The sequence below is a fragment of the Hemiscyllium ocellatum genome, chromosome 37 (assembly GCF_020745735.1).
Source record: "Hemiscyllium ocellatum isolate sHemOce1 chromosome 37, sHemOce1.pat.X.cur, whole genome shotgun sequence".
NCBI classification, from domain to species: domain Eukaryota; kingdom Metazoa; phylum Chordata; class Chondrichthyes; order Orectolobiformes; family Hemiscylliidae; genus Hemiscyllium; species Hemiscyllium ocellatum.
The window spans coordinates 27,428,165-27,453,905 of record NC_083437.1 but is presented as its reverse complement, the minus strand read 5'-3'; the positions used below and the strand labels follow the sequence as shown (position 1 = coordinate 27,453,905).

Sequence of the window (25,741 nt, the reverse complement as noted above, 5' to 3'; positions counted from 1 at the left end):
TAAACCCAGGTGAGCTGCCCAGGAGTTGCAGTTGCACTAGTCCCTTGGCCAACATTGACATGGCCGATTTGGTGAATAGACTGCGGGGGCCCGAGCTGGTGGCTCAGTTTCAGAAACTCTGTGGGCTCAGTCTGCTTCCCGAAGGGAAACCAACTCGGCGGCACTTCACAGAAACTGGCGGACAGGCAGATCATACACACCGGGTCCACACTGCTGCCTGGACAGGGAACCATACCAACGCTGCAAACAACGGCACAGTCCCGGGGGCTCCGGTAAGTGCATCGACCCAGTGCCGCCTGTTCTTTGACTTCACTCACAGGCGGACCTCACTCAGCGCTAATCCAATCCGATGGAATGCACCAAGTTTGCCCAAGGGCGTTCTACTGAAGAACACTGTGGAGATGCGGAAGGCCCGGTTTCCAACAATCCAGCCGCCCTGGGTGACTTGGTCTCCTCTGGGTGCGACTGAATTGGCCTCAGTACCCCGGGAGGAGGGAGTTCGGTGAGACTTCACACTCCTGGTCGCTGTTCAGTCACTCCTGTGCCTGGGGCCAGAAGCTGAAATGCTTCTGTCGTTGAAATAGCAAGGTCTGGGTGCAGCACACAGCTCCACAGAGACAGGTTCCTACACCTCAAGTTCTGAGCTATCTGAATAGGGGGATTATTTTTCTGCTTTTTTTTCGTTATTGCTGTCTCATCCTGTGCTGGGTTTATCCTGTCACAGATGCTCAGACCCCACGCCTATCAGAAACTGAATCCTGGGCCTGTCTAGTGTGTGCTGCAGACAGTCTCCTTACTCTCTGAGCAGGAGAAGGCAGCTAAACCACCTCTTTGGAGATGTCAAATAATTCATTGATAATCTGATGATATGGCCTAGTGCATATTCACTAGCTGCCTACCACTGAGAAAATGATCAGAACCTTCTTATAATTCTCCAATAGGTTTCAACAGCTCAGGAAGTTTACGAATTCTTCAAGGATTATTTTGCATTGAATATTAGCATAGGACCAGTCCCTAGATTCAGTCCCTAGAGCCTGTTAGAAATATACAAACATGTGAATAAGAGACAGAAGTAGACCATTTGGCATTTCATGTTTGCTTTTCCATTCAATAAAGTCATGACTGATCTGTTTGTGGTTTGAAACTCACATTCCCAATGACCTTTGACTTGTTTACCTAATGAGAATTTATTCAATTCTGCCCTAAAATTACTTAATGATCCTGCCTCCATCCCCATCTGAGGGAGAGTTCAAAAGTTGCCCAACTCTCAGAAAAGTATTCTCCTCAGCTCTGTATTAAAAAGATAACTCTTGGTTTTATAAAAATGCCTCCTAGTTCTGAACTCACCCACAAGAGGAACATTGTTTCCGTGTCCATTTTGTGATGACTGTTTAGGATCTTTTGCACTCCATCACTCTTTTAATTTCAAGTGAAATTAAGCCCAACTTACCAACTTTTCCTCATAGGAGAACCTGCTCATTCCAGGTATCACTCTAACGAACATTTTCTGCACTCCCTCCATTGTCTTTACATCCTTCCTTAAATAAGGAGACCAAAAATGTACACAACATTCAAGATATGGTCTCACCAATGCCTGTAGAACTGAAGCATAACATCCTTACTTATGATGCTGCCTGAACTGCTGTGCTCTTCCAGCACCACTAATCCAGAATCTGGTTTCCAGCATCTGCAGTCATTGTTTTTACTTCCTTACTTATACGTGCAATCTCTTTTGTCATAAAGGATAGCATCCCATTAGCCCAACACTACTATCATGGCTGATCATCAGTTCAATTGCATATACTTGCCTTTGACTAATATTCTGGAAACTCACCACTTTCTGGAGTAAATATTCTTTAGAACCCATCATGTGGGCGGCACAGTGGTTAGCACCGCTGCCCCAGAGACCCAGGTTCAATTCCCGCCTCAGGCGACTGACTGTGTGGAGTTTGCACATTCTCCCCGTGTCTGCGTGGGTTTCCTCCCACAGTCCAAAGATGTGCAGGTCAGGTGAATTGGCCATGCTAAATTGCCCATAGTGTTAGTTAAGGGGTATGGGTGGGTTATGCTTCGGTGGGTCAGTGTGGACTTGTTGGGCCGAAGGGCCTGTTTCCACACTGTAATGTAATCTAATCATTCTATGGTGTTGACTGGTACCTCACCAGAATAGTTGTTCTTCATTGCAAAATTAGTTACTGAGTGTTAGGAGAATATCAAATACTGAAAGACATCACTGTCAAGGCTGATTTTTTTTCCCCCCCTCAACCAATGACCCTGCTTTCCCATGGTTATCCTGCAGTCAGCTCAAGCACTGATGATGATATTGACACCAAGTTTCCTTGCTGTGTAACTGGAGAGCCTTCTGCACGCTAGGAGTGAATTGTGCCAAGCATTCAGTGTGAACACTTCAATTCCCCCAGATGTATAGCAAATACCTGGTAATATTTCATAGTTTGATCTCAGTCTATTATCAGAATAGAGACATGGAATGAATAGATTCCTATTTCTGATCACAATTGCAGATGATATGATAGAGAAAAGAAAGAATGTGCATTTTAGAGCACCTTTCACCCTTTCCCCCCAGATATCCTAAGGCATTTCACAGGCAGGAAATAATTTTGAATTTTTGTCACTGTTGTAATTTTGGAAAAAGGGCAGCAAGCAGAATAGCAAACTTCCAAACAGTAATGTGGTAATGACCATGATCGTCCATTTTTGTGATCCTGATTGAGGGATAAATATTAGCCAGGACTATAGAACTCCCTTGTCCTTTTGCAAAATCGTACTTGCTTGGGATTTTACTTGCTCACCTGAGAAAGTAGAAGGCAATGGATTAATGCACCATCCAAAGGACAGCAACTCTGACAATGCAGCACTCTGTCAGTATTGCAGTGGGAGCATCTGCCTGGATGATATGTTGTGGAGTGTGCTGGTTTTTCAGTGTATGAAGGGTGGGAATCTTCAACTACTGGTGAGTTGAAGTGCCAGCCGGTATGGATTCATGAATCGCTTTCCACATCCTCACAGGGAAAAACTCCAATATTGTGTAAATATTTTACAAACACAGGAATATTTTGAAGATTGGATGGGTGTAGTTATTGTGCACCTCTGCTGACATAGATTTCACATTTTTGACAATGTCTCATTGGAATGACAGCAAGCTATTGAGACCAGGTTGTTTGAATCAGCTTTTGTTCCTGGTTGAGATCATTAAATTGTCTGGTATCTTGATCCTGATTATTAAATGGTTTTTGAAGTGACACAGTCTTCTGTCTCCCTTTGTAGTCTTGCCCACGCAAAGTTTTGGCAAGAATCTAAAGGTTTTAAAAACAATAAGGTACAATTCATTCATATTATCTGTGCAATTGTGGTTCAGTGGCTAGCCCTCTTATCTTTCAGCCAAAAAGGCATTGTTTCTCTTGAGAATTGGGCACAAAATCTAGTTGGACATTCCACGTGCAGTACTGAAGGGTGTCATACTGTCAGAGGTGAGATATTAAACAGGTTTGTGTTTTCAAGTGGAAATATATATAATATCCTATGGCACTATTGAAAGACAAATAACAAATCTGCCCCCTGTGTCCTAGTAAGTATTTATCCCTCAATCAAGATTACTGAAACTGATTATCTAATTCTTACTATATTGTTTGTGCACAGATTGACTGCCATATTTCCAATGGTATAACAGTTACTGCATTTCAAAAAGTACTTATTAATTGATTATAAAGTATTAAAGGATGCCCTGACCTTTGGAATATAAATACAAGTGTTTGTGCTTTAAAGCATCATTCAAGATATCTTCTGGCTAAAAATGGAGATTGCGTGTGGTACTGAGCCATGCTAGCAGATCTTATTCTCAAGTCATGTTGAAGAACCAGTCTAAGCTTGGGCATTGGTTGGGACACTGAGATGGGAGAAGAAAACACTAATAGGCTTCCTGTACTTGGCCAATGAACTTTCTGTCAGAGAAAGTGTAAATTGACCAGGATTCCTTGTCCTCCTTACTGTCCAGCAACCTCCGTGTTCAGGAGAGGTTAGATTAGGCAGGGCTCCTGCTTGTGATGACTTCTGTGTTTGAGAGAGGCTAGATCAGCCTTGGTTCCTGCTCCTGATCGCTTGCAATGATCCCTACTGGGAAAGCACAAGTGTGGGTTTGAGGTGAGGACAGTCTTGGGCTTCTTACTACTGAACATTCCGCCGACACACTCAGATTCCCATGTGGGTAATAATAATTCAGGAATGTAAAGGTTAAATCACCATTGTCTTCCCAGACCATATGGCTGCTTTCTCATTAGAAAGAGACAAGTGGTGATAGTTGAACCTGAGAATTAGCACATGTTAGGCAAAGGGAGAGGGTGAAAAGGAAAGTCCTTCATGGTAACTGCAGGAATTGAATCTATGCTGTTGGCATCATTCTGCATCAGTGTAGCCAACTGAGTGAACCAACCCCAACAGCTGGAGAGTGGACAGACCCATGGAATTGGACTTCAGGGTTGGAAGCACATTTGGACAAAGGAAGGGAAAGAGTTGGTGGACAGAAACCAGGCTGATAAATTACTTTTGCCGAAAGTATTGGTTGGAAGAAAATATATTATTACTATGTTATTGAAGAGGTGCATTACTGCTGTTGGGGAAGTACGTTATTTGCAGAGAAACTCAGAAGATAGATAATGTTCTAACTTAAAAAAAAACACTAATGTAGATGCATAAATCTCTTAAAGACTAAATTCTTTAACTGAACACTGGATGAGTTCATCTGGAGGTCAAAGATGTTCCTGGGTAGTTCCATTGTACCAGTCTTTTAAATGCAGCACATAATTTTGGGTGTGATCCTTAGAATGCAATGGTTGGGTACAAGGCAACTTTTCTTATGACATTAGAAAAAATGAACATATTTTTACTGATATTTATGTTGCATTTTACCAGGTATGAAAGTCCCTCTCTGCTCCGCTTTTGTATATTCCAGTATCTGCCCCCTAAACTCTGATAACAATATTATGTGTACAATTTCTCCAGGTTCCTCAGAAGAAATACAAGATTGAGAATTACTTCCTCTATTACCTCTTTCTGTTTGCTGCCACCTTGGGCCAGGAAGTTTTTTACATCACCTTCCTTCCCTTTTGCTTCTGGAATATTGATCCATACGTGGCTCGGAGGGTGATCAATATCTGGGCAGTGAGTGACTTCATTTATATATTTGTGTGGGTGGGGGAGCGTGACGATTGAAATTACTAAAAACAGCTAGGTTCTGTGGCATGGTATAGCAAGGACAATGTGCTAAAAAGTTTTGACAATGTTCTACTCTATTATGGCAAAATCAGTCTAACTGAACTTCCTCTGTGGCATGATTTCAAATATTGTCCAACAATGCTGCAATAAAACCACTGTAATGTTTGACTAGATTAAGGTGGTAATGCATCATTCATGTTTGTACAGGTATTGGCAGCCATCCCATTACTTCCTTCAAATGATCAGCCTGGATGTGTGCCAAGAGGCTGTTAAGCTATGGTGTGCAACGCCATCAGTGTTTGATAGCTGGCAATAAGTGTCATTTCCCTGCTCAGACCCAGGACTCTGCAACTCAACTTGCTACTGTGGCTGAGATCAGTTGGACAGAGAAGGGATCAATGTTGGGTAATTCGTTCCTTCCTGAGCCAGGAAGGCAATAGTATTCCTCATTATTAATCCCTTAATCCTAGTTGAGTTGGATCTTGAAAATTGGCCCTGAGCATCTGATACCAGAATGCAACAGAAATGTCAGGGTTGAAGGGCCTGTGGAGTGTGAACTAATTAAGTCCTAGATGCTCCAGTTCTCTGACCCTAACACACGTGAGCCAAAGGAGGCATGGATTTAAAGACAGTATAATCTTCATACCTGATATTCATCGTCAAATGTCCCACAGCAGCTGATTCGTAACAATGATTAGGTAAAAAGAATATGACCTAACATCTCTTTGTGGAGATTCTCTTGCAAAAATGGGGCAAAAGGCAGTAACACAATTGGAAAGGGCAGGGGTGGTGCTACTCTGGAGACAAGAGCACTATGATCTCCACCCAAGTATTTATTCCCGATGAAATGGTATTTTCTGATTGCATATGTTCACACTTGCCTCACTTTAATTACAGTAAACTGCACATTCACCACACAATAATCCCTGCACATGTAGAACTTGTTTACCAGGATATTTCATGAATGGGTCATGATCAATCACAATGGCATACTAATTTATTTCCATATTCTCAATGCATTGAATCAGTCAGTCATAGAGTCATAGAGATGTACAGCATGGAAACAGACCCTTCAAACCAACTTGTCCATGCCAACCAGATATTCCAAATAAATCTAATCCCACTTGCCAGCATTTAGCCCTTATCCCTCTAAGCCCTTCTTATTCATATACTCCTCCAGATACCTTTTAAATGCTGTCACCATATCAACCTCCACCATTTCCTCTGGCAGCTCATTCCATACATGCACCACTCTCTGCACGAAAATGTTGTCCGTTAGGTCTCTTTTAAATCTTTCCTCTCTCATCCTAAACCTATGCCCTCTAGTTTTGTATTTTCCCCACCCCAGGGAAAAGCCCTTGTCTGTCTACTTACCCTATCCGTGCCCCTCATCATTTTATAAACCTCTAAGAAGTCTAAATTATTTATATATATCAAACTCAATATAATGTTGAACTACACAAAATCAGTCAAAGGATTTAATGAGTTACTCTGTGTATAGCGCTTTAGCCAGGTCACATTGCGAGTTCAGGAACAGGAGGCTATTCCCCTATGAGAATGTTTTACTATTTCATTAGATATTGGTTGATATGCATCCAAATTCAATAACCCACGCAATACATGAACTGAAAATCCATCAAATCAAAGCAAAATATTGAAGATAGTCTCCACTTTCCTTGATGGCAGTAGCTCCAACATAGATCAGGAAGCTCGACATATTTCAGGACAAAACATTCTGTTTGACTGGCTCCCAAGCCACCACCTTCAACATTCACTTCCTTCATCACTGCTGTGCAGTGGCAGCAGCAAGTACAATGTACAAGATGCCGTACAGCAACTCCCCAAGACCCCATTGATTGCATCCTCCAAATCTGTGTCCAGTCCAACCTAGAATGCCAAGGGCAGCAGACACATGGAAACATCACAACTTGCAAATTCCCCTACAAACCTATACTATTCTGACTTGGAAATGTCACTGGGTCAAAGTCCTGGAACTTGCTTCCTAACAGCATTGTAGGTGTACCCAACCCAGATGGACTACAGTGGTTCAAGAGAACGGTTCCCCACTACCTTCTCAAGGACATTTAGGGATGGAGAGTACATGCTGCCCAACCAGTGAGACCCATATTCCATGACTGCATAACATTTTCAGGTATCTGAAGCAATCTCCAAACACTCAACAGTTATCAGCCAACATCTATCAATCTCAATTTCAAAATGTTCAATTTCCCCTTGACATCAACAGAAGGCTTTCTGGAGGGCAGAAACAAAGCAATATTTTGCTTTTGATTAATTCTGGGAACTGAACACAACAGACTTTCAAGTTTTGGATGAAGTGGAGCGAACCACTAGTATCATTGCCTAAGACATGGAAAAAGATCAGGGCTTTCAACTTGGGAAGGAGGCAATCTTTTAAAGGGCATGAAATAGTTAGTAGAATGTAATGATGATAATTGTGCAACAGGAGTAGACATATGTTCACAAGTTCATACTCATAAAATAATTATTGACTGAAAAGAAATTCCTCTCCACACAGAGAACTCAGGAGTTGATCAACACATGGAATAAAATTGGTAGTGAAGGAATCATTTAAATAATTGGATGTACATTGGTGGGCCTTCAGTTTTCTCAGGGTGGGTGAGCAGAGATGAGCTGATTGGGCTTTCCATCTGTAATTATATTATACTTTTGCGTGATTTAACAAATGCTTGACAAAGGTTCTGATGAAATATCATCCTGACCTGAAGCATTAGGCTAGATTTTACCCTCATCTGCTGATGGGTTAGAAGGCCAGGAAATACGCATTAAATCCAGTTGGGGTTTACTCACTCCCTCTTGTCCCCACCACCATAAAGCAGCAGGAAGCAATCATAGCAAGTGGCCTGCCAACATGTGGTCCATTGGAAGCCAAGATATTGTCCCATAATATTATCTCATCTAGGTTGCCCTCTACCTATAGCTTCTCAAACCTCAACTCACCACCAATACCTCCACAGGGACCTGCTAGCTTAATACTCAGCAAGGCTCTAAACACATACTCAAACCTAGAAGCATGGCATTCCAACCAGAACTCTATCAAGAAACACATCAAGTTAGACCCCATCTACCACCCCTCTGAGAAAAGGAACAGGAAGTGACTTCACCACTGGAAATAACATCACCAAAGGAAATGACATCACTAACCCAAAGAACCCCAAACATATAAATAGAAAGCAGGAAGTTTCAGCATTACTTCACAGGAGGCCCACTGAAGATGTTACCTAGTAAGGCAACGAAACGTTTGGAAATGAACCTTTCAGCTCAGTGAGCAAGCCTACATCCAAAACCTCAACCTGAGCTATAAATCTTCTCAAAGCTCGCTATAACATACTCAAATACTGATCCAACGGCAAATGTCTCTGGTTCAAAGTGCTGGGGAGCTGCCAGCCTCTAACTGACGGGCAGTACACTGAGGTGGAGATGCCCTGAGCTGGAAGAGTGAACTCCTGCCTCCATGCATTCGGTGGTCCCCTCAATGAATAGCCATCTGCCCTTTTAGATGGTGGTTAGTAGCATCGTCTCAGGAGTCCGACACTGCATAACATTCAGCTTGCTAATTGTGTTTGTCTTCACAGATGCAGCCTCACCTACTAAGTATCTTCAGCATAGTGTTGAAGACCTGGTTAGAATGAGTCATAGAACAGAAGGCGGCTATTTGGAAACTGAATCTATGTCAACAATCTATGGAGCAATCCTGTCAGTGCCATTCTCCTGTTCTAAACCCATTACTCTGACACTTTATTTCCTTCAAGTATCTATCTAATTTTCTTTTGCTTTTTCATTTTTTTTGTCTCTGCTTCTATTATACCTGTAGGCAGTGAGTTCCAGATCATTACCACTCCCTGCATTAAATTTATAAAATTGTTGTTCTCATTCAACATGTATCTCTTACCTAAAATCTTAAATATGTGTCTGCAGTGCATGATCCATTAGCTAATAGGAATAATTTTTCTCTGTGTGCTTTATCTAATGCCTTCAAGTTTCCCTATGATCCAAAGTTGGGTAGGAATGTAAGCTGAAAGGGAGATAAAGGCTGTACAAAGGTATATAAAGTTATAAAGTGAACAACAACATAACAGAGTATAATGTGATGAAATTTTGTGAGTTTATTCAGTTTGATAGTAGGGACAGGAAAGCAAAATTACTTTTCAAAAAAATGTGAAACTTCTAAATGATATTCAGAGAGCCTTGGATTTCCTTGTACAAGAGACACAGAAAATTAGTGCACGGCACAATGCAATTTTGAACACAAATAGCATATTAGTCTTTATTGCAAGGAGATTATAACATAAGAATATGTATGTATGGAGCTTTAAAGGAGACCACACTTGATGTACTATACACAGTTTTGGTCTCCATATCCGAAGAAGGCTAAACTTATGTCAGAGGCAATTATAATTAAGACATATTGGATTGGTTCCTGGGATGAAAGAATTGTCCAACGATGAGATGCTGAGTAAATTTGGTCTATAATCAGTGGAGTTTAGAAAAATGGGAAATAATCTGAAACATACAAGATTGTGAAGGGAGTTTGTTGGGTTAGACATTATGATTTGTTTCCTTGAGCTGAGGAATTTGGAAGATGGGGGCATGGACAACCCTCTTTTGGAATCAAAAACCTTTTAAAAATGCCTATAATCTGTTCTGAGTTCAGTAAGCCCATCTTGATCCTATCCCTTCCTGCCTTGAATGTGAGTTGCATTCAAACGGAAGCAGGTCTCCTGAGCTGGGAAAATACCTTGATTCAAGCCACCCATGGGAGCACCAAAAATCCAGCCCATTGTCTCAGGACGAAGGAACAATCATTCAGGACTATGATGAGGAGAACTTTCTTCACTTAGTGGATTATGAATCTGTGGAATTCTTGACACCTTTGGAGCCTTAGGAAATCAAGGGAGATAGGAACTGTTGGACAAGCAAACTTGATGCAAATCAATCATATTTGCAATGAATGGCAGCCATAGTCATAGAGTCATAGCACCTTCGGTCCAAGAGGTCCATGCTGAACATAATCCCAGACTAAACACCCCCACCTGCCTGTTCCTGGCCCACATCCTTCCCAACCTTTCCTATTCATGTACCTATCCAAATGACTTTTAAATGTTGAGATTGTACCTTCATACACCACTTCCTCAGGAGGTTCATTGCACACACAGACCACCCTCTGTGTAAAACATTTTCTCTCTCCTCTCACTTTAAAAATGTGCCCCTTGTCTTGAAATTCCCCATCTTGGGGAAAAGACAACTATTACCAACTTTACCTGTACCTCTCATTATTTTATAAACTTCTAACAGGTCACCTCTCAACCTCCTGTGCTCCAGTGGAAAGAGTTCCAGCCTTCCTAGCCTTTGTTTATAAGTCAAATCTTCCATTTGTAAAGTGAATACATTCTGTATTATTCAATTAATTGATTGTCTGTCATGCAATGGCCTTCATCCGATCTCCAATATTTTACAACTAATCAAAGAAAAGGAAATCAAAGACAGTTCTTAAAAAATATTTAATAAAATGCTTCAGAGATTTTTTTTTCCTTGGCTTTGCTTGTAGCAGATACTGGAGATAGATAATCAATTCCTTCAGATTTCTGTCAATCCTATAGGGCTGATAGCCACCTTAATTGTTAGGAATTGATCTAAGGATTCAAAGAACTGGTTATTGTGATGCAAATAAGGCACAGTGAATTTACTGGATGTATACAGAGTCAAAGAGATGTCCAGCAAGGAAACAGACCTTTCAGTCCAACCTGTCCATGCTGACCAGATATCCCAACCTAATTTACTCCCACCTGCCAGCACCCGGCCCATTTCCCTCCAAACCCTTCCTATTCATATACCCATCCAAATGCCTCTTATATGTTGAAATTGTACCAGCCTCCACCACATCCTCTGGCAGCTCATTCCATACATGTACCGCCCTCTGCGTGAAAAAGTTGCCCCGTAGATCTCTTTTATATCTTTCCCCTCTCACCCTAAACCTATGTCCTCTAGTTCTTGACTCCCCAACCCCAGGGAAAAGACTTTCCTATTTAGATCTCACTCTATACCCCTCATAATTTTGTAAACCTCTATTAGCCCTCAGTCTCTGACACTCCAGGGAAAACAGCCCCAGCCTGTTCAGCCTCTCCCTATAACTCAAATCCTCCAATCCTGGCAACATCCTTGTAAATCTTTTCTGAACCCTTTGAAGTTTCACAACATCTTTCCGATAGGAAGGAGACCAGAATTGCATGCAATATTCCAGCAGTGGCCTAACCAATGTCCTGTACAGCTGCAATATGACCTCCCAACTCCTGCACTCAATACTCTGACCAATAAAGGAAAGCATACCATACACCTTCTTCACTATCCTATCTACCTGCGACTCCACTTTCAAGGAGCTATGAACCTGCACTCCAAGGTCTCTTTGATCAGCAACACTCCCTAGGACCTTACCATTTGATAAGTCTTGCTAAGATTTGCTTTCCCAAAATGCAGCACCTTGCATTTATCTGAATTAAACTCCATCTGCCACTTCTCAGCCCATTGGCCCATCTGGCCAAGATTCTGTTGTAATCTGAGGTAACCCTCTTCGCTGTCCACTACACCTTCAATTTTGGTATCATCTGCAAACATACTAACTGTACCTCTTATGCTCGCATCCAAATCATTTATGTAAATGACAAAAAGTAGAGGACCCAGCACTGATCCTTGTGGCACTCCACTGGTCACAGGCCTCCAGTCTGAAAAACACCACCACCCTCTGTCTTCTACCTTTGAGCCAGTTCTGTATCCAAATGACTAGTTCTCTCTGCATTCTGTGAGATCTAACCTTGCTAATCAGTCTCCCATGGGGAACCTTGTCAAATGCCTTACTGAAGTCCATATAGATCACATCTACTGCTCTGCCCTGATCAATCCTCTTTGTTACTTCCTCAAAAAACGTAATCAAGTTTGTGAGACATGATTTCCCACACACAAAGCCATGTTAACTATCCCTAATCAGTCCTTGCTTTCCAAATACATGTACATCCTGTCCCTCAGGATTCCCTCCAACAACTCGCCCACCACTGAGGTCAGGCTCACTGGTCTGTAGTTCCCTGGCTTGTCCTTACCACCTTTATTAAACATTGGCACCACGTTAGCCAACCTCAAGTCTTCCGGCACCTCACCTGTGACTATCGATGATACAAATATGTCAGCAAGAGGCCCAGCAGTCACTTCTCTAGCTTCCCACAGAGTTCTAGGGTATACCTGATAAGGTCCTGGGGATTTATCCACCTTTATGTGGTAGAGGAATATGATACTCCACTGATCAGAAAGAAGAAGCAGAGACACACACATTGCTGACATTACAAGTTAAACTGGACTTTAAACACTGGAGCAAATTAAATTTAAAATTAACCAGATCAAGAGTGAGACTAAAGGTTTGACAACAATTTTCATCAAGATTCCATTAGCCCTGAGTTAATGCTGAGTCGAGCATTTCCTGGGTAAATATCTGGTTAAGAGCAGAAAGTAAGATTAGGGATATTCCTGATGAAGGGCTCTGGCCCATAGTGTCGATTCTCCCGCTTCTTGGATGCTGCCTGACCTGATGTGCTTTTCCAGCACCACACTCTCAACTCTGATCTCCAGCATCTGCAGATCTCACTGTCCCCTAGTTAAGTCAGGACAGGTAATTAACAGCTTCACAGTCATACCGTAATAGTGGTCTATAGCACAGAGAGAGCCTTTTTTGCCCATTGAGTCTATGCCAGTCAGAAGGAACCACCTAATTACTCTAATCTTAATTTTCAGCACTTGGTCCAAAGTCTTGTATACCTTGGCAGCCCAATAGTACATCTAATTACTTTTGAAATGTTATGAGGGTTTATGCCTCTACCGCCATTGCATGGAGTGAGTTCCAGATTCCCACCATTCCTCTGAGTGAATTTGTTTTCCCTTGCATCTCATCTAAACCTCCTGACACTTACCTTCAATCCATTCCCCAGTCATTGATCTGTCCAACAAAGGGAAAGGTTTTTCCCTGTGTATGTCCCTCATAGTTTTATACGTTTCAATCATTTACCTCCCTCAGTCTCCTATGCTCCAAAGAAAATAACTCCAGTCTACCCAATCTCTCTTCATAACTAAGCTTTCCAGCCCAGGCAACAGACTAGAAAATCTCCTCTGCACCCTCTCCAGTGCAAACATATACAGCATAGGGTGGCACAGTGGTTAGCACTGCTGCCTCACAGCTTCAGGGACCTGGATTCAATTTCAACCTCAGGGGACTGTCTGTTTGGAGTTTGCACATTTTCCCCATGTCTGCGTGGGTGTCCCCTCCCACAAACCAAAGATGTGTAGGCGAGGTGAATTGGCCATGCTAATATGCCCATGGTGTTCAGGGATGTGTAGGTTAGGTACATTGTTTAAGGGTAAATATAGGGTAGAGGGGTGGGTTACTCTTCGGAAGGTTGGTGTGGACTTGTTGGGCTGAAGGGCCTGTTTCCACACTGTAGGGATTCTATGATTCTACATACATGGATTCTTGCTGTGGCCTAACTAACTTTTCATTCAGTTCCAGCATAAACTAGATTATTTACAATATGGAAACAGGCCCTTCGGCCCAACAAATCCACACCGACCCGCCGAAGCGCAACCCACCCAGACCCATTCCCCTACATTTACCCCTTCACCTAACACTACGGGTAATTTAGCACGGCCAATTCACCTAACCTGCACATCTTTGGACTGTGGGAGGAAACCAGAGCACCCAGAGGAAACTCACACAGACACAGGGAGAATGTGCAAACTCCACACAGGCTGAGGTGGGAGTTGAACCTGGGTCTCTGGCGCTGTGAGGCAGCAGTGCTAACCACTGTGCCACCATGCCTGCTTTTAAATTCAATGCTTTAGTTATTAAAGGCCAGTATCCCATATAGTTGACTAACCACTTTGTGTTCCTGCTACCATAAGGAACAAATCATATGTGCACCAAGGTCCCTCTGATCTTTGTGTTTCCTGGGGTACTACATTCATCATTGTCCTGTCCAAATGCATCACCTCAAACTTTCCTGGATTTACTTCCATTTGCCACTGATCAGCCCATCTGACCGACCCTTCTATAGTCTCCTGTAATCTGTTATTATCCTCCTCACTATTTCCCACCCTACCAGTTTTCATTTCAATCTGCAGAAGTGCACCAAGTCTGAACTGTTTATTTATATCACAAACAGTGGTCCCTGTGGAACCCCACTAGACACAGGTTTCCAGTCACATAAACATCGCTCAGCCATCAGCCTCCTGCCACTCAGCTAATTCTGGATCCAAGTAGCCAATTTTCCTTGGATTCCAAGTGCTCTTACCTTCACTATCAGTATCCTATGTAGAATCTTATCAAAAGCCTTGATAATGTTCAAGTAAACTGCATCAAATTCATCTACACATCTGGTTACCCTGAAAAATGTAATCAAGTTGGTCAGACATGACATCTCTTTAAAAAAAACCTTACTGAATGTTGTTGAATAATCCCTGCTTCTCCTCATGCAGATTAATTCTGTCCCTCAATAGTTTCTCTGCCATTGAGGGTGAACTGCCTGGCCTGCAGTTTCCTAGTTTATCATTTATTTCTTTCCTGAATATCAGTATCACATTGTCAGTCCCTCAGTCCCTTTGGCACCTCTCCTGTGGCCAGGGAGGAATTGAAAATGATAGCCAAACCCCTGCTATTGCCTCACTCAACAGCCTGGGATATATTTTACCTTGCCCTGGATAATTATCTACTTTTAAGCATGTCAGCATCTCCCATCTGTCTATCCTAATTTATTTTAGTATATCACAGTCCTTCTCCCTGATTTTAAGGCCACATTGTCAGTCTCACTAGTGAACACCAACACAGTATTTATTCAGAACCTTACCAACATCCTCTTGCTCCATGCACAGATTACCACTGTGGTCCTTAATGGGTCCTACTTTCTCTCTAGTTATCATTTTAGCCTTCATATAATAACTTTGGATTTTCCTTTATTTTACTTGCCATTATTCTTTCATGCCCATTTTTGCACTCTCTTAATTTTCTTTGAAATTTCCCCTGGCACATTCTGTACTCTTTGAGGATTACTGCTATTTTGAACCTTTTTATCTGCCATAAGCCTTCCCTTTTCTTTCTATCAAATCCTGGATGCCCCCGATAACCTGGATCTTTATTGGTACTCTCCTTATTTCCTCCTTGAATGTGTCCCACTGCAATTACGCTGCTTTGCTATGCTGAACCCTGACACCTGGACATTTTCCTGGTCAGTGTTGATGAGAAAGATAGGTGGAGTTTCTAATCAATTGATTCCTCCCTCCTTGTGTTCTCCACTCCTCCAGGTTGTAATGTACATTGGCCAGGCTTCCAAGGATGTCTTAAGGTGGCCGAGGCCTCCGTCACCTCCAGTGGTCAAGCTTGAAGTACGGGTGGATGCAGAATATGGAATGCCCTCCACTCATGCCATGGCTGCCACTGCAATCCCCTTCACCTTCCTTTTGGCTACAATGAACAGGTACAAGGTGAGATGGCGTTCAATTCTGCTTTGGTCTTTCAAGTGTTTAGGTGGCTCTTGTGGAGCCACACCTCTCACTTTCTTGTGGCAGCTTCAAATTCTTTTTTTATCCTCGTCACTGGTATTGACTCATCAGATAATCTATCGGAGTGGGGTGGGTGGATATGGCATTAAGTGGGCCATAGTGGATTAGTGATCCCTTGGACAATGTATTCCATTTTTTTTCTCTCCATTGGCTACCATCTGTTTCTATAATAGCACCAAAAGCAATGTTAACTCGGTTTATTTCCCAAATGATCCTATGAGTAAGCACTGAGGCTAAGAAATTCTCAGTTAGGCTTGGACAGAGTGAGCTCACTTTAGCCAAGGCCGTGGTTTGTGCAGCAGAATTGGCAGCAGTGCACCTGGGTCAGAATAATTAGAATACAGGGTGTTGTGGTTGCGGGGAAAGGCTGTTAAAGAAATTCATTCAAGTCTGATTTTGGGAACCTAATCGCACGTGTGTTTCTAGAGACTACCTGGACAGGGGAAGCCCAAGACATCTCAAGAATTGGTCCTCTGGCCTCATTGTAGCAATAGAGACAACCTGTCATCAAATGTCATCTCTCCAGAGGCATGTCCCTGAAAGTGCTGGCAGTGCTGACAGGTGTGACCAGTCGGGTAAAGAGTAGGGCCAGTTATAGAAGGGCATTGACCCTCAGGGTGCACTTTGATTCCTAGAATGTAGCACTCTTGCTCCTCCTGGAGGCTGTTAAGGAAACAGCAGAAACCACAGTAGAAGTAAGGTCCAGCCCTGTTCCGCTCGATGCTGTCCACTGTGTTGCAGGGTTCCTGGAAAGAACACAGGTCCCTCAAGGGTCGAATACCTGTTTAAATTGGTGCCTCAGGTTCTTTCAGTCACTGTAAGTTGGTGCAGTTTGGGCATGGAGCATTTCATCCTAAAATTACATCCAATAAATGGGCACAGGGAATTTTGTTGGTCTCCTAAACAGCTCTCCAAGTCAAAGCTCAGAATGCGAGCTTGACCAAAACACCAGCGATTTAACAGCAAAAGGAATGAAAAGGAGAGAATGGAGAAGGCAGACATAGGCAATAAGTAGGGAAACCAAAGAAAAGAAAGACTTGCATTTATATTGCACCTTTCATGTTTCATAGCATGTGACCTCTCCTGCCTAGAATGTTTGGGACCAAGTTAATTATGGATTTTCAAATTTTCTGGGTTGGAGAATGATGTTAGAATGCCTAACCTGTGTGAACCAGAAAAAGCATAGAGATAAATATTTACCTCACTACTAAACAGGAATAAGATACTATAAAGCAGTATTAAAACCAAACACTGTATTTTCCCTATTCCCATTCCCAAGGTACTGTACTAAGATGAGTGGGCCTACTCAAAACACAACCAGACAAGTGTTGTATCTGAACAGTAGATTCATGGACCATAGAGGTTACAGTATAGTCATGTGAATGTAATACAGCAACCAACTTGTACAAACATCCATTAACAGTAATGCAGTAGTGACCCCCAGATAATCCGGTTTTGTGATATTGATTGATGGATAAGTATTAAATTGGGCTTTCCTACTCTTCTTTGAATGGGACCTTTTACATCCACTTTGCACAACAGACTGGCCTCAGTTTGAAACTGCATGTAAGAGTGTAGCACTCGTGTCTGCCTGGATTTCTGCGTTCACTTTTCTGAAATTGATTTTGAACCTACAACCTTCTGAGTGCTGCCTACTGAGCCGCGGCTGACACTGTGGGAGACAAAGCGGAGTCGAAAAACGGTGAGAGAAAGTGAGTGAGAAAAACAGTGAGAACAAGGGAAAGATTTAATGAGAGGGAGCTTCTAGAGGAAATTAAAGTGAACCAGGGCCACAGAATGAAAGTGAAAGCGTAAGAGTAACATTCACACATGCATAAACCTGTATCAATGTATGTGCACATATGGACACCAACCCACTGTACTCACCCCTCCTTATCAACAGACCCAGACATTTATCTGCACATGACAAACCTTACACACAGGCCCAGATATCTTGCCTTACATGAACAAAAACATTGAGGGGGCCCATGCTCTTACAGTGGCTTGGGCTCACAGTGCTTTCTTACCCTGTTTGTTGTAACAGAATGGAGACACTGAACAGAGAAAGAAAATGTTTTAAAAGGATAGTAACTGGAACCACGTGTTTCCCCGATCAGAACTGCCAAGAAGCTTTTAAAAAAATTGGCAAGGTCATCTCCAGGCTCGATAAAATCTAATTACTGTGAAAGTGACTCTCTCTCTGGTTAATCAGTTACTACTGAGTATCACAAAAGGAATTTCAACATCCATGATCACTGAGTTCAGGAGCCCAGGAGTTCGGCTCTGTCACCCTGCTCCAAATCTGAAAGTAGTTTAGACAGAAAAAGGTAATCAAACAAGTGGCCAATTAGTAAAACCCGCCCTTTCAGTTCACAGATATGTCTCAGAAAGAGGAATTTTACTGGACAGTACCCGCTGCTTTTATTGTTGTAATAGAACCATAACAACAAGGTTAAGGCATGCAAAGAGGCCATTCAGCCCCTTGTTGTACCTGAACAAACTAACCCACATTTCATACTTCTCAGCATCTGGTCCGTAGACTTCTAGGATACAACGCTTCATGTTCCTTTTAGGATTTGAAATTTCCACCTCAACCACCATGATCTTTTATTCATTCCTGGGCTGTGACTGGTGCAGGTGAGGCCAGCATTTGTTACCTATAGAACGGTTAACATTCAACCTCAAAACTCTGGATCCGGAAAGTCAGGTTGGCCAGGAATGGCAGATTTCTCTTCCCCAAAAGACAGCAGTGAATCAGGTGATTTTTCTTTATGCCAATCACCCTGATTTCATGATCACCATTTGACTAACTTTTAATTTCAGACTTATTAATTGAAGTGAATTCCACCATCTGTAATGGTGGGACTCAAACTTGTGTCGCCAGCATTTTAGCTTGAGTTGCTTGATTCCAAGTCTAGTTATATCCCCCCACCACATGCTCCTCTAGTGGTGCTCACATCAGAACTGTAGCACCAATTTGTGTTTCACAAGCAGCAAGGCAATGATGAGTGAGTAACCTATATTAATCAGGGAGGAGAAAGTGAGGTCTTCAGATGCTGGAGATCAGAGCTGAAAATGTGTTGCTGGAAAAGCGCAGCAGGTCAGGCAGCATCCAAGGAGCAGGAGATTCGACATTTCGGGCATGATTCCTGAAGAAGGGCTTATGCCCGAAACGTCAAATCTCCTGTTCCTTGGATGCTGCCTGACCCGCTGCGCTTTTCCAGCAACACATTTTCAGCATCTATATTAATCATGTTGGCTGAGGGAAGCTCAGAGAAATAATTGGGCAGGAAATTACAGCGATCTCTCTAACACAATTGGTGCTACAGTTCTGATGTAAGCACCGCCAGAGGAGCATGTGGTGGTGATATAACTAGACTTGTAATCAAGCAACTCAAGCTAAAATGCTGGGGACACGAGTTTGAATCCTACTCTCGTATCCTCCTGAGAAGGCAGATAAGACTTTCATTGAACGTTTAATCTGAAAGGTGCACCTTCAATAGTTATGCACTCTCTCTGTACTGCAGCAGAGACTGGATTTTGTACTCCAGTCTCAGGAACAGGATTTGAAATTACAACCATCCTTAGGTGGTAACTCTTAGGTAAGGGAGTTACCCATTGAGCCACAGCTGAGATGCGGAGTGGACTCATAACTAACTGGAAGTGTCCCCACACCATGATCCTTGAATGCTTACACAAAGTAGTGACCAGACTGAGACATGTTTACTTCTCTGCTCAAAGCTTGCAGAAAGATTTGGTTTTTTTTGTTCAATGAAAACTCCATGCGTTAAATCAGCAGCTTAAACCATGAAATATCAGCATAGTATGGGTTTTATTTTGAGTTGTGATTGTGCAATCATTTGTTGGGGTTACAATTAATTGAAGTTCAGACCAACTCTCATCTGTCTTGTGCTATTGCTGTAGATTTTAGCAGAATTATTTCAGCTCTTGTGTTGTAAGAGTCAGTCTCAATGTAGTCTGCTCCTCTCATTCAAATGTCACAGACTCAATTCCTCATGAAGAACTATGTGCTTGGGTTACAAAAAGTATTTGATAGCCTTGGGGCACTACAGAGCAGAGAGCTGTGTCTGTAGTGAGATGTTTATTTCACACAAAAAGATGCAAGGAATGGGATTAGGCTGTGACATTGACTGGGACCGCAGGAGTCACACTGAATTGCCCGAGTTAGAACATACATTGCTAAGTTTCTGAAGATCAACTTTGAATTTCTCATTAAGTATGGCTTCATTGTTTTAAACAGTGAAGATTACATTTACACTTGACCAAAACAAATCAGCTTATTAAAGTTAAAGTTAAAAATCACACAACACCAGGTGATAGTCCAACAGGTTTATTTGGAAGCACTAGCTTTCGGAGCGCTGCTCCTTCATCAGGTGGTTGACAATCACCAGCGCTCCGATAGCTCGTGCTTCCAAATAAATCTGTTGGACTATCACCTGGTGTTGTGTGAATTTTAACTTTGTCCAACACTGGTACCTCTGAGTCATGTTAAAGTTAAGTACACTCAAAGTGTGTTCTGAAACCTCTGCCAACTTTAATAATACTGACCTCTGAGGAGAGTGGAATTTGAGAAGTATGTTATATTAAAATGATACTGTTCCTCTCCTGGGAATATTTGAGACTTTTAGGATGGAGCTTTACTCTGTATATGAACTGTTTTCCAACTGTCCTGGGAGTGTTTGATAGGACTGTGTAAAGGGAGCTTTTACATCTAAGCTGTCACTAAGCAAACCATCTCTCTGTTTTTATTTCAGTATCCTTTTGAGCTGGGACTACTGCTAGCTTTGGCTATTTGTACCTTGGTCTCCCTTAGCCGTATTTACACAGGAATGCATACAGTTTTGGTAAGTCAGGAATGGGCAGTGCACTGCATGATACGGTGGTAATCAGTGAAAAATCTTTTCTGTTAAATTAAAATCATCATAGTCCCAGAGAATCATAGGCTGCTCTCTCCTTAGTGAGAGAGAGAGATAACTGCTGTTGAGTTTAACTTGAAGACCAGCAGCCCTCAGGCATGGCTGTCGTGGTGATTTCAGCTGATACAGGAATTGAACTCATGCTACTGGTGTCAATCTCCATTGAAAACCAGCTAGCCATCCAACTGACCTAGTGAACTTTGGGTGGCACAGTGGCTAGCACTGCTGCCTCACAGCACCAGGGACCCAGCTTCAATTCCAACCTTGGCCACAGTGTGGTGTTTGCATGTTCTCCCCGTGTCTACGTGGATTTCCTCCGGGTGCTTCAGTTTCCTCCCACAGTCCAAAGATGTGCAGGTTGGGTGGAATAGTCATGCTAAATTCCTCCATAGTATTCAGGGATGTGCAGATTGAGAAGGTTAACTGTGGTGAATGTGGTGTTATGGGGGTGGGATCCTCTTCGGTGCAGAATTGATGGGTTGAATAGCCTCTTTCTACACAGTAGAGATTCTATGATTAACTCTTCAAAGGCCCAGGCTATATAGCAATGTGATCTGACTTACTCAACATAGGGAAAAAAAGCAAATCCCAGAAATCTGAATGAACACAGAAAATGCTGCAAATACACCAATATCGATGAAGACAACATAGCAGGATGATATTACAATACCTATCTGCACAGGTCTCTGTTCTGCTCCCGAAAATCAACTGGTGAAGGATAGCACTGGAGTCAGTCTGGACTCAGCCTTTTACAGAGCAAACTATTACAAGCATATATCTCCTAACTCAACCACACCACAGCTGTACTAAAGTGCATCTTTATATGCAGTAAGCCAAATCCCAATGAATGTCTCTACTTGCGTACAAACCATCTGATCACTAAGAACATTTATGGAAAAGGCTGAAAGCTCAACAGGTTCCTTGTTTTGACAGAATAATATAACTAACATACTTTCTCATGACATCCCTGAATCCCATCTAATTGTTTCCTCCTCATATTGACCTAATAGTTATGGTCTTGGTATTGGGGACCCATTAGTTCAAATTACACCATAACAAATTGTGAAAATAGAGTTTAATAAACCTCGCAATTTGTGCACTGTCAGAGAAGAGTACCCGTCATCAATAACCAGTCTGGCCTATACATGACTTCAATCCCACATGCTTCATGGTCAATTCTCCTTGCCCTCAGGGCAGCAAGTGATGAGCTGGTGATTAGCTTGCTATCACCTTATGAACTGACAATATAAAAAGCAACAAGAGGCAATGTACTTAAGTGGCAATACACAGGTTGCAAACTTTTTGACATCAATCTTAATTCTGAGAAAATGGCTGTGGTTTATGGGCTGTAGCCAAAGAACCTTAACACCACCCTGGAGTCACTGAGAACCTCAAACTGATCATCCTCTCCATCTATTCAGTTACCCTCGGGTTTGTTGACTTACTCCAGTCAATACCAACACAGTGCCTACCCATGAGTGTTTCCTACTGTGGTGCATTTAACAGCTTAAAGCAACAATGTTATAAAAGTCATCTATTCATTAATACTTCAGCTGTTATCCCAGTCCAAAAACACATACTCTTTAGCTGTAGGACAAGCTACAGATTGAAAAATGGACATCTATATAGAGGGTGAATTGTTTATGAATGATTAGCAAATGTAGAGTCTTCACTGGAAACAACAGTGAGTCAGTAGTCATAAACACTGTCTTCATAACTGCATAACGATTGTTTTAATTGCCTGATCTGCCTGGTCTCAGCTAAGGTGCACTTCAGTGTGAACTAGGAGGACAGAAATCTGGTTCTGGAGGAGTCACACTGGACTCTAAATGCTGACTCTGCTTCTCTCTCCAGATCTGCTGAGTTTCCCAAGAATTTTTTGCTTTCATTTCAGTCTGCTGGGGAGCTGAGCTGCTTCCCTGGTGTGTGTGTGTGTGTGTGTGTGTGTTGAACATGATTCCCTCCATAGTCAGATTCACAATCAAAGAAGGAGGTGGAGTTCATGGGGAGGGTGGGGAATGCCACATGTACAGCAGCCCTTTGGATAAAGTGCTGCGAAGTGTACTTCAGGTGCCAACTGATTTCAGATGAGACCTAGACAGGAATTTTCTACATTCAGGATCTCCAGGATTTGATTCAACTTTTCTGACTTCCATTCGGAGACTGAATCTTTTTTGTAAGCAACTATTCTGTGATGAAAGTTTCTGTCCAGTTTCTGAAAGTATGAAAAAGTGGTGAAGAATTTATGTGGATTTTAAGGATTATAGTCAGAATTATAGTGAAAGGTTTCAGTTTATTTTAAGGGTTATAGTCAGCAAATGGAGTAGAATGTGGGAAATGTAAAATTGTTCATTTTGGAAGGGAGTCAAAAGAACTAAATATTATTTAAATGAAGAAAGCCTGCAGATAACTGCAACACAAATGGACTTGGGGATTCTTGTCAAAATATAGAAAGCTAGCGCACAGGTGCAGCCGGTAATCTGGAAGGCTAATGGACTGTTGGCCCTTATTTCATCAAGTTGGAGTATAAAAGCAGGGACGTCTTACTGCAACTGTACAAGGTGCTGTTGAGACCACATCTGGAGTAATGTGAGCTATTTGGTCCTTTAATTAAAGGCAGTTCAGAGAAGATTAATTCGGATGATCTCCTGTGTGGAGAGATTGTTTCATGAGCAAAGGTTATGCAGGTTGGGACTCAACTCATCGAAGTTTAGAGATGATCGAATTAAGAATGTAGGATTCTGAAAGGGCTTGTTGGGGTAAATGCTGAGAGGATGTTGTCCCAACCATGGGGTAGAGTTGTAGAATTAAGGGGTCCCAGTTTAAGATGGAGTTGAGGAGGAATATCTTCACTCAGGGTTGAGTGTCTTTGGAAATTCTTGCCAGAGATGTGTGGAGGCTGAGTGCTTGTGTATTTTAAGGCTGAGATAAATTCTTCATCAGTAGAGGAGTAAAGGGGATAGAGTGGACATGAGGAGTGTAGGATCGGCCATGATCCTACTGAATGGCAGAGATGGAGGGGCCAAACGGCCTAATCATTTCCTATTATGGCCGGCTGTAACTGATTGCTCTTTCTCTTCTTCAGGATGTGCTGTGTGGAATTGCAATCACTGCCGTATTGGTGGCTGTTTCCTACCCTTTCTGGGATGCTCTGGAGAGCTTCCAGATGAGGAACAGTTTCGCCCCTGTACTGGCACTGTCGCTGTCGTTCCTGGTGTCTATTTATTACCCGGAGTTGGATCACTGGAGCACGGCCCGGGGAGACACCACCAACATTGTGAGTGCGGGCGGTGGTGCCGCTTTGGCCACCTGGATCAATCACCAGTGGAGCCTCCTTCCAGAACCTTCGTCTGCCCCACCCTATGACATTCCCACACTCTCTGCACCATTGATCTGCAGGATGGGTGCCAGATTCGCCATCGGCATCGTTATTGTGTTCATCGCTCGGCAACTGATAAAGTCAGTCGCCCTGACTCTGGTCTGCAGGTTGGCCGGAGTCTCCCCCAGGGACCGGGAGGCTCGGAAACTTCTGAGGGTCGAGGTGCCCTACAAGTACATCACCTACAGCTGCCTGGGGGTGGTGGGACTCGCTGTGTGCCCAGCAGTACACCACTACTTAGCGCTTTGAAGTTGATGCATGTTGGGAGGCAGGTGAGGAGAGTGTAGCACTGAAGGGGCCGAATGTTCCCGCTCCTTGAGTGTGAGGAATCGGGGTGATGGGGGAAATTGGAGCTGGATCCACTCAGGTCACAGTGTGAACTGTCCAGGGGCAGCCTCAGAAGCCCCACTGATACAACTTCCAGTGAGGGGCGGTTTTACCGGCAGTAGAGTGGGCACTGGAGTCTGAGTTGCGATTCAAATTGAGGGGTTTCCTTTATTCATTCATTTGTGTGGCTGGCTAGGCAGCATTTATTGCCTATCCCTAATTACCCAAAGGGCAGTTAAGAGTCACATGTTGGCCAGACCAGGTAAGGATGGCAGTTTCTTTCCCTAAAGAACATTCCTGAACATTCATGACAATCAGCAATACATTCATGGTCATCATGAGGTTCTTAACTCCAGATAGTTACTGAATTTAAACTCCACCATCTGCCATAACAGGATTCAAACGTGGGTCCCCAGAATGTTATCTGGGTCTCTGAGTTAACAGTCCAGCGATAATACCACTAGGTCATCCCCTCTGATCCCAACAGTGTGCTGCCTCCCCTCACTCTGGCCCCCTCAAATATTTCACAACCTTCCATTTCGGGGCTCCCTCACATTCTCAGACCGACCTCAGAAGCTTCTGCTTCTTACGTTTGAGTGAATCACCGATTGAGGCTGCCTCCAGGACAATTTGGCGAGTGGTCAGGGCATCTCGGAACAACCTCCATCTTTTCCTGAAATCAGCATTCTGAACTCCAGGAGAATCCTTGCCTTAGCTCGGATCTAGTCAGAAACCCGAGGGACCGTAGGTCATTGCTCATCAATGAAGATCTCAACCAAACCATTCTCTGGTAAAGGTGGACATTTTCTTCTGTGATTACATTGATCAAAGGATTCCTTGCTTCTGTCTTGCGCTCTGGGCTGAGACCATCGAATAGATTTACAATGTGCTTCAAAACTGCACTGACTGTCAACACTGTAGGTTCCTTGACTTTACCCCAGCAGCTCCTTCACACAATGAACATTCATTCAAATAAACTAATTCATATTGAGAATTCGAGCCTCTTCCCATTCACTCCCACTATTTTTGGAATTAAGATTTAACCTGATGTTTAGCTTGATTCAGATATGTCACCGGTTAATACTGAACAAAGTTCAGCCATTTTGATAATAGGATTCCTGGCACACTTCTTGATCAGAGTTGACATAAACCAGGGTGTTGATAAAAGGGTTCAGAGCCCTCAGTGTCTTTAGTGGGTGGCACGGTGGCTCAGTGGTTAGTACTGCTATCTCACAGCGCC

The 25,741-nt window shown here is 42.8% G+C and overlaps 1 protein-coding gene across 2 annotated transcripts; it reads left to right on the top strand.

Moving 5' to 3' along the window:
- Positions 1-25,495, top strand: LOC132833619 (sphingosine-1-phosphate phosphatase 2-like). Of its 2 annotated transcripts, XM_060852023.1 has the most exons (5): positions 1-272; positions 5,017-5,175; positions 15,601-15,780; positions 20,634-20,723; positions 23,881-25,495. In XM_060852023.1, exons 1-5 carry the CDS (start codon positions 60-62, stop codon positions 24,421-24,423), a joined length of 1,185 nt encoding a protein of 394 aa, XP_060708006.1. In that variant the 5' UTR covers positions 1-59; the 3' UTR covers positions 24,424-25,495. The 2 variants fall into 2 exon arrangements, with proteins under 2 accessions (XP_060708006.1, XP_060708007.1); XM_060852024.1 differs by lacking the exon at positions 5,017-5,175.
- Positions 25,496-25,741: the final 246 nt, after the last annotated feature.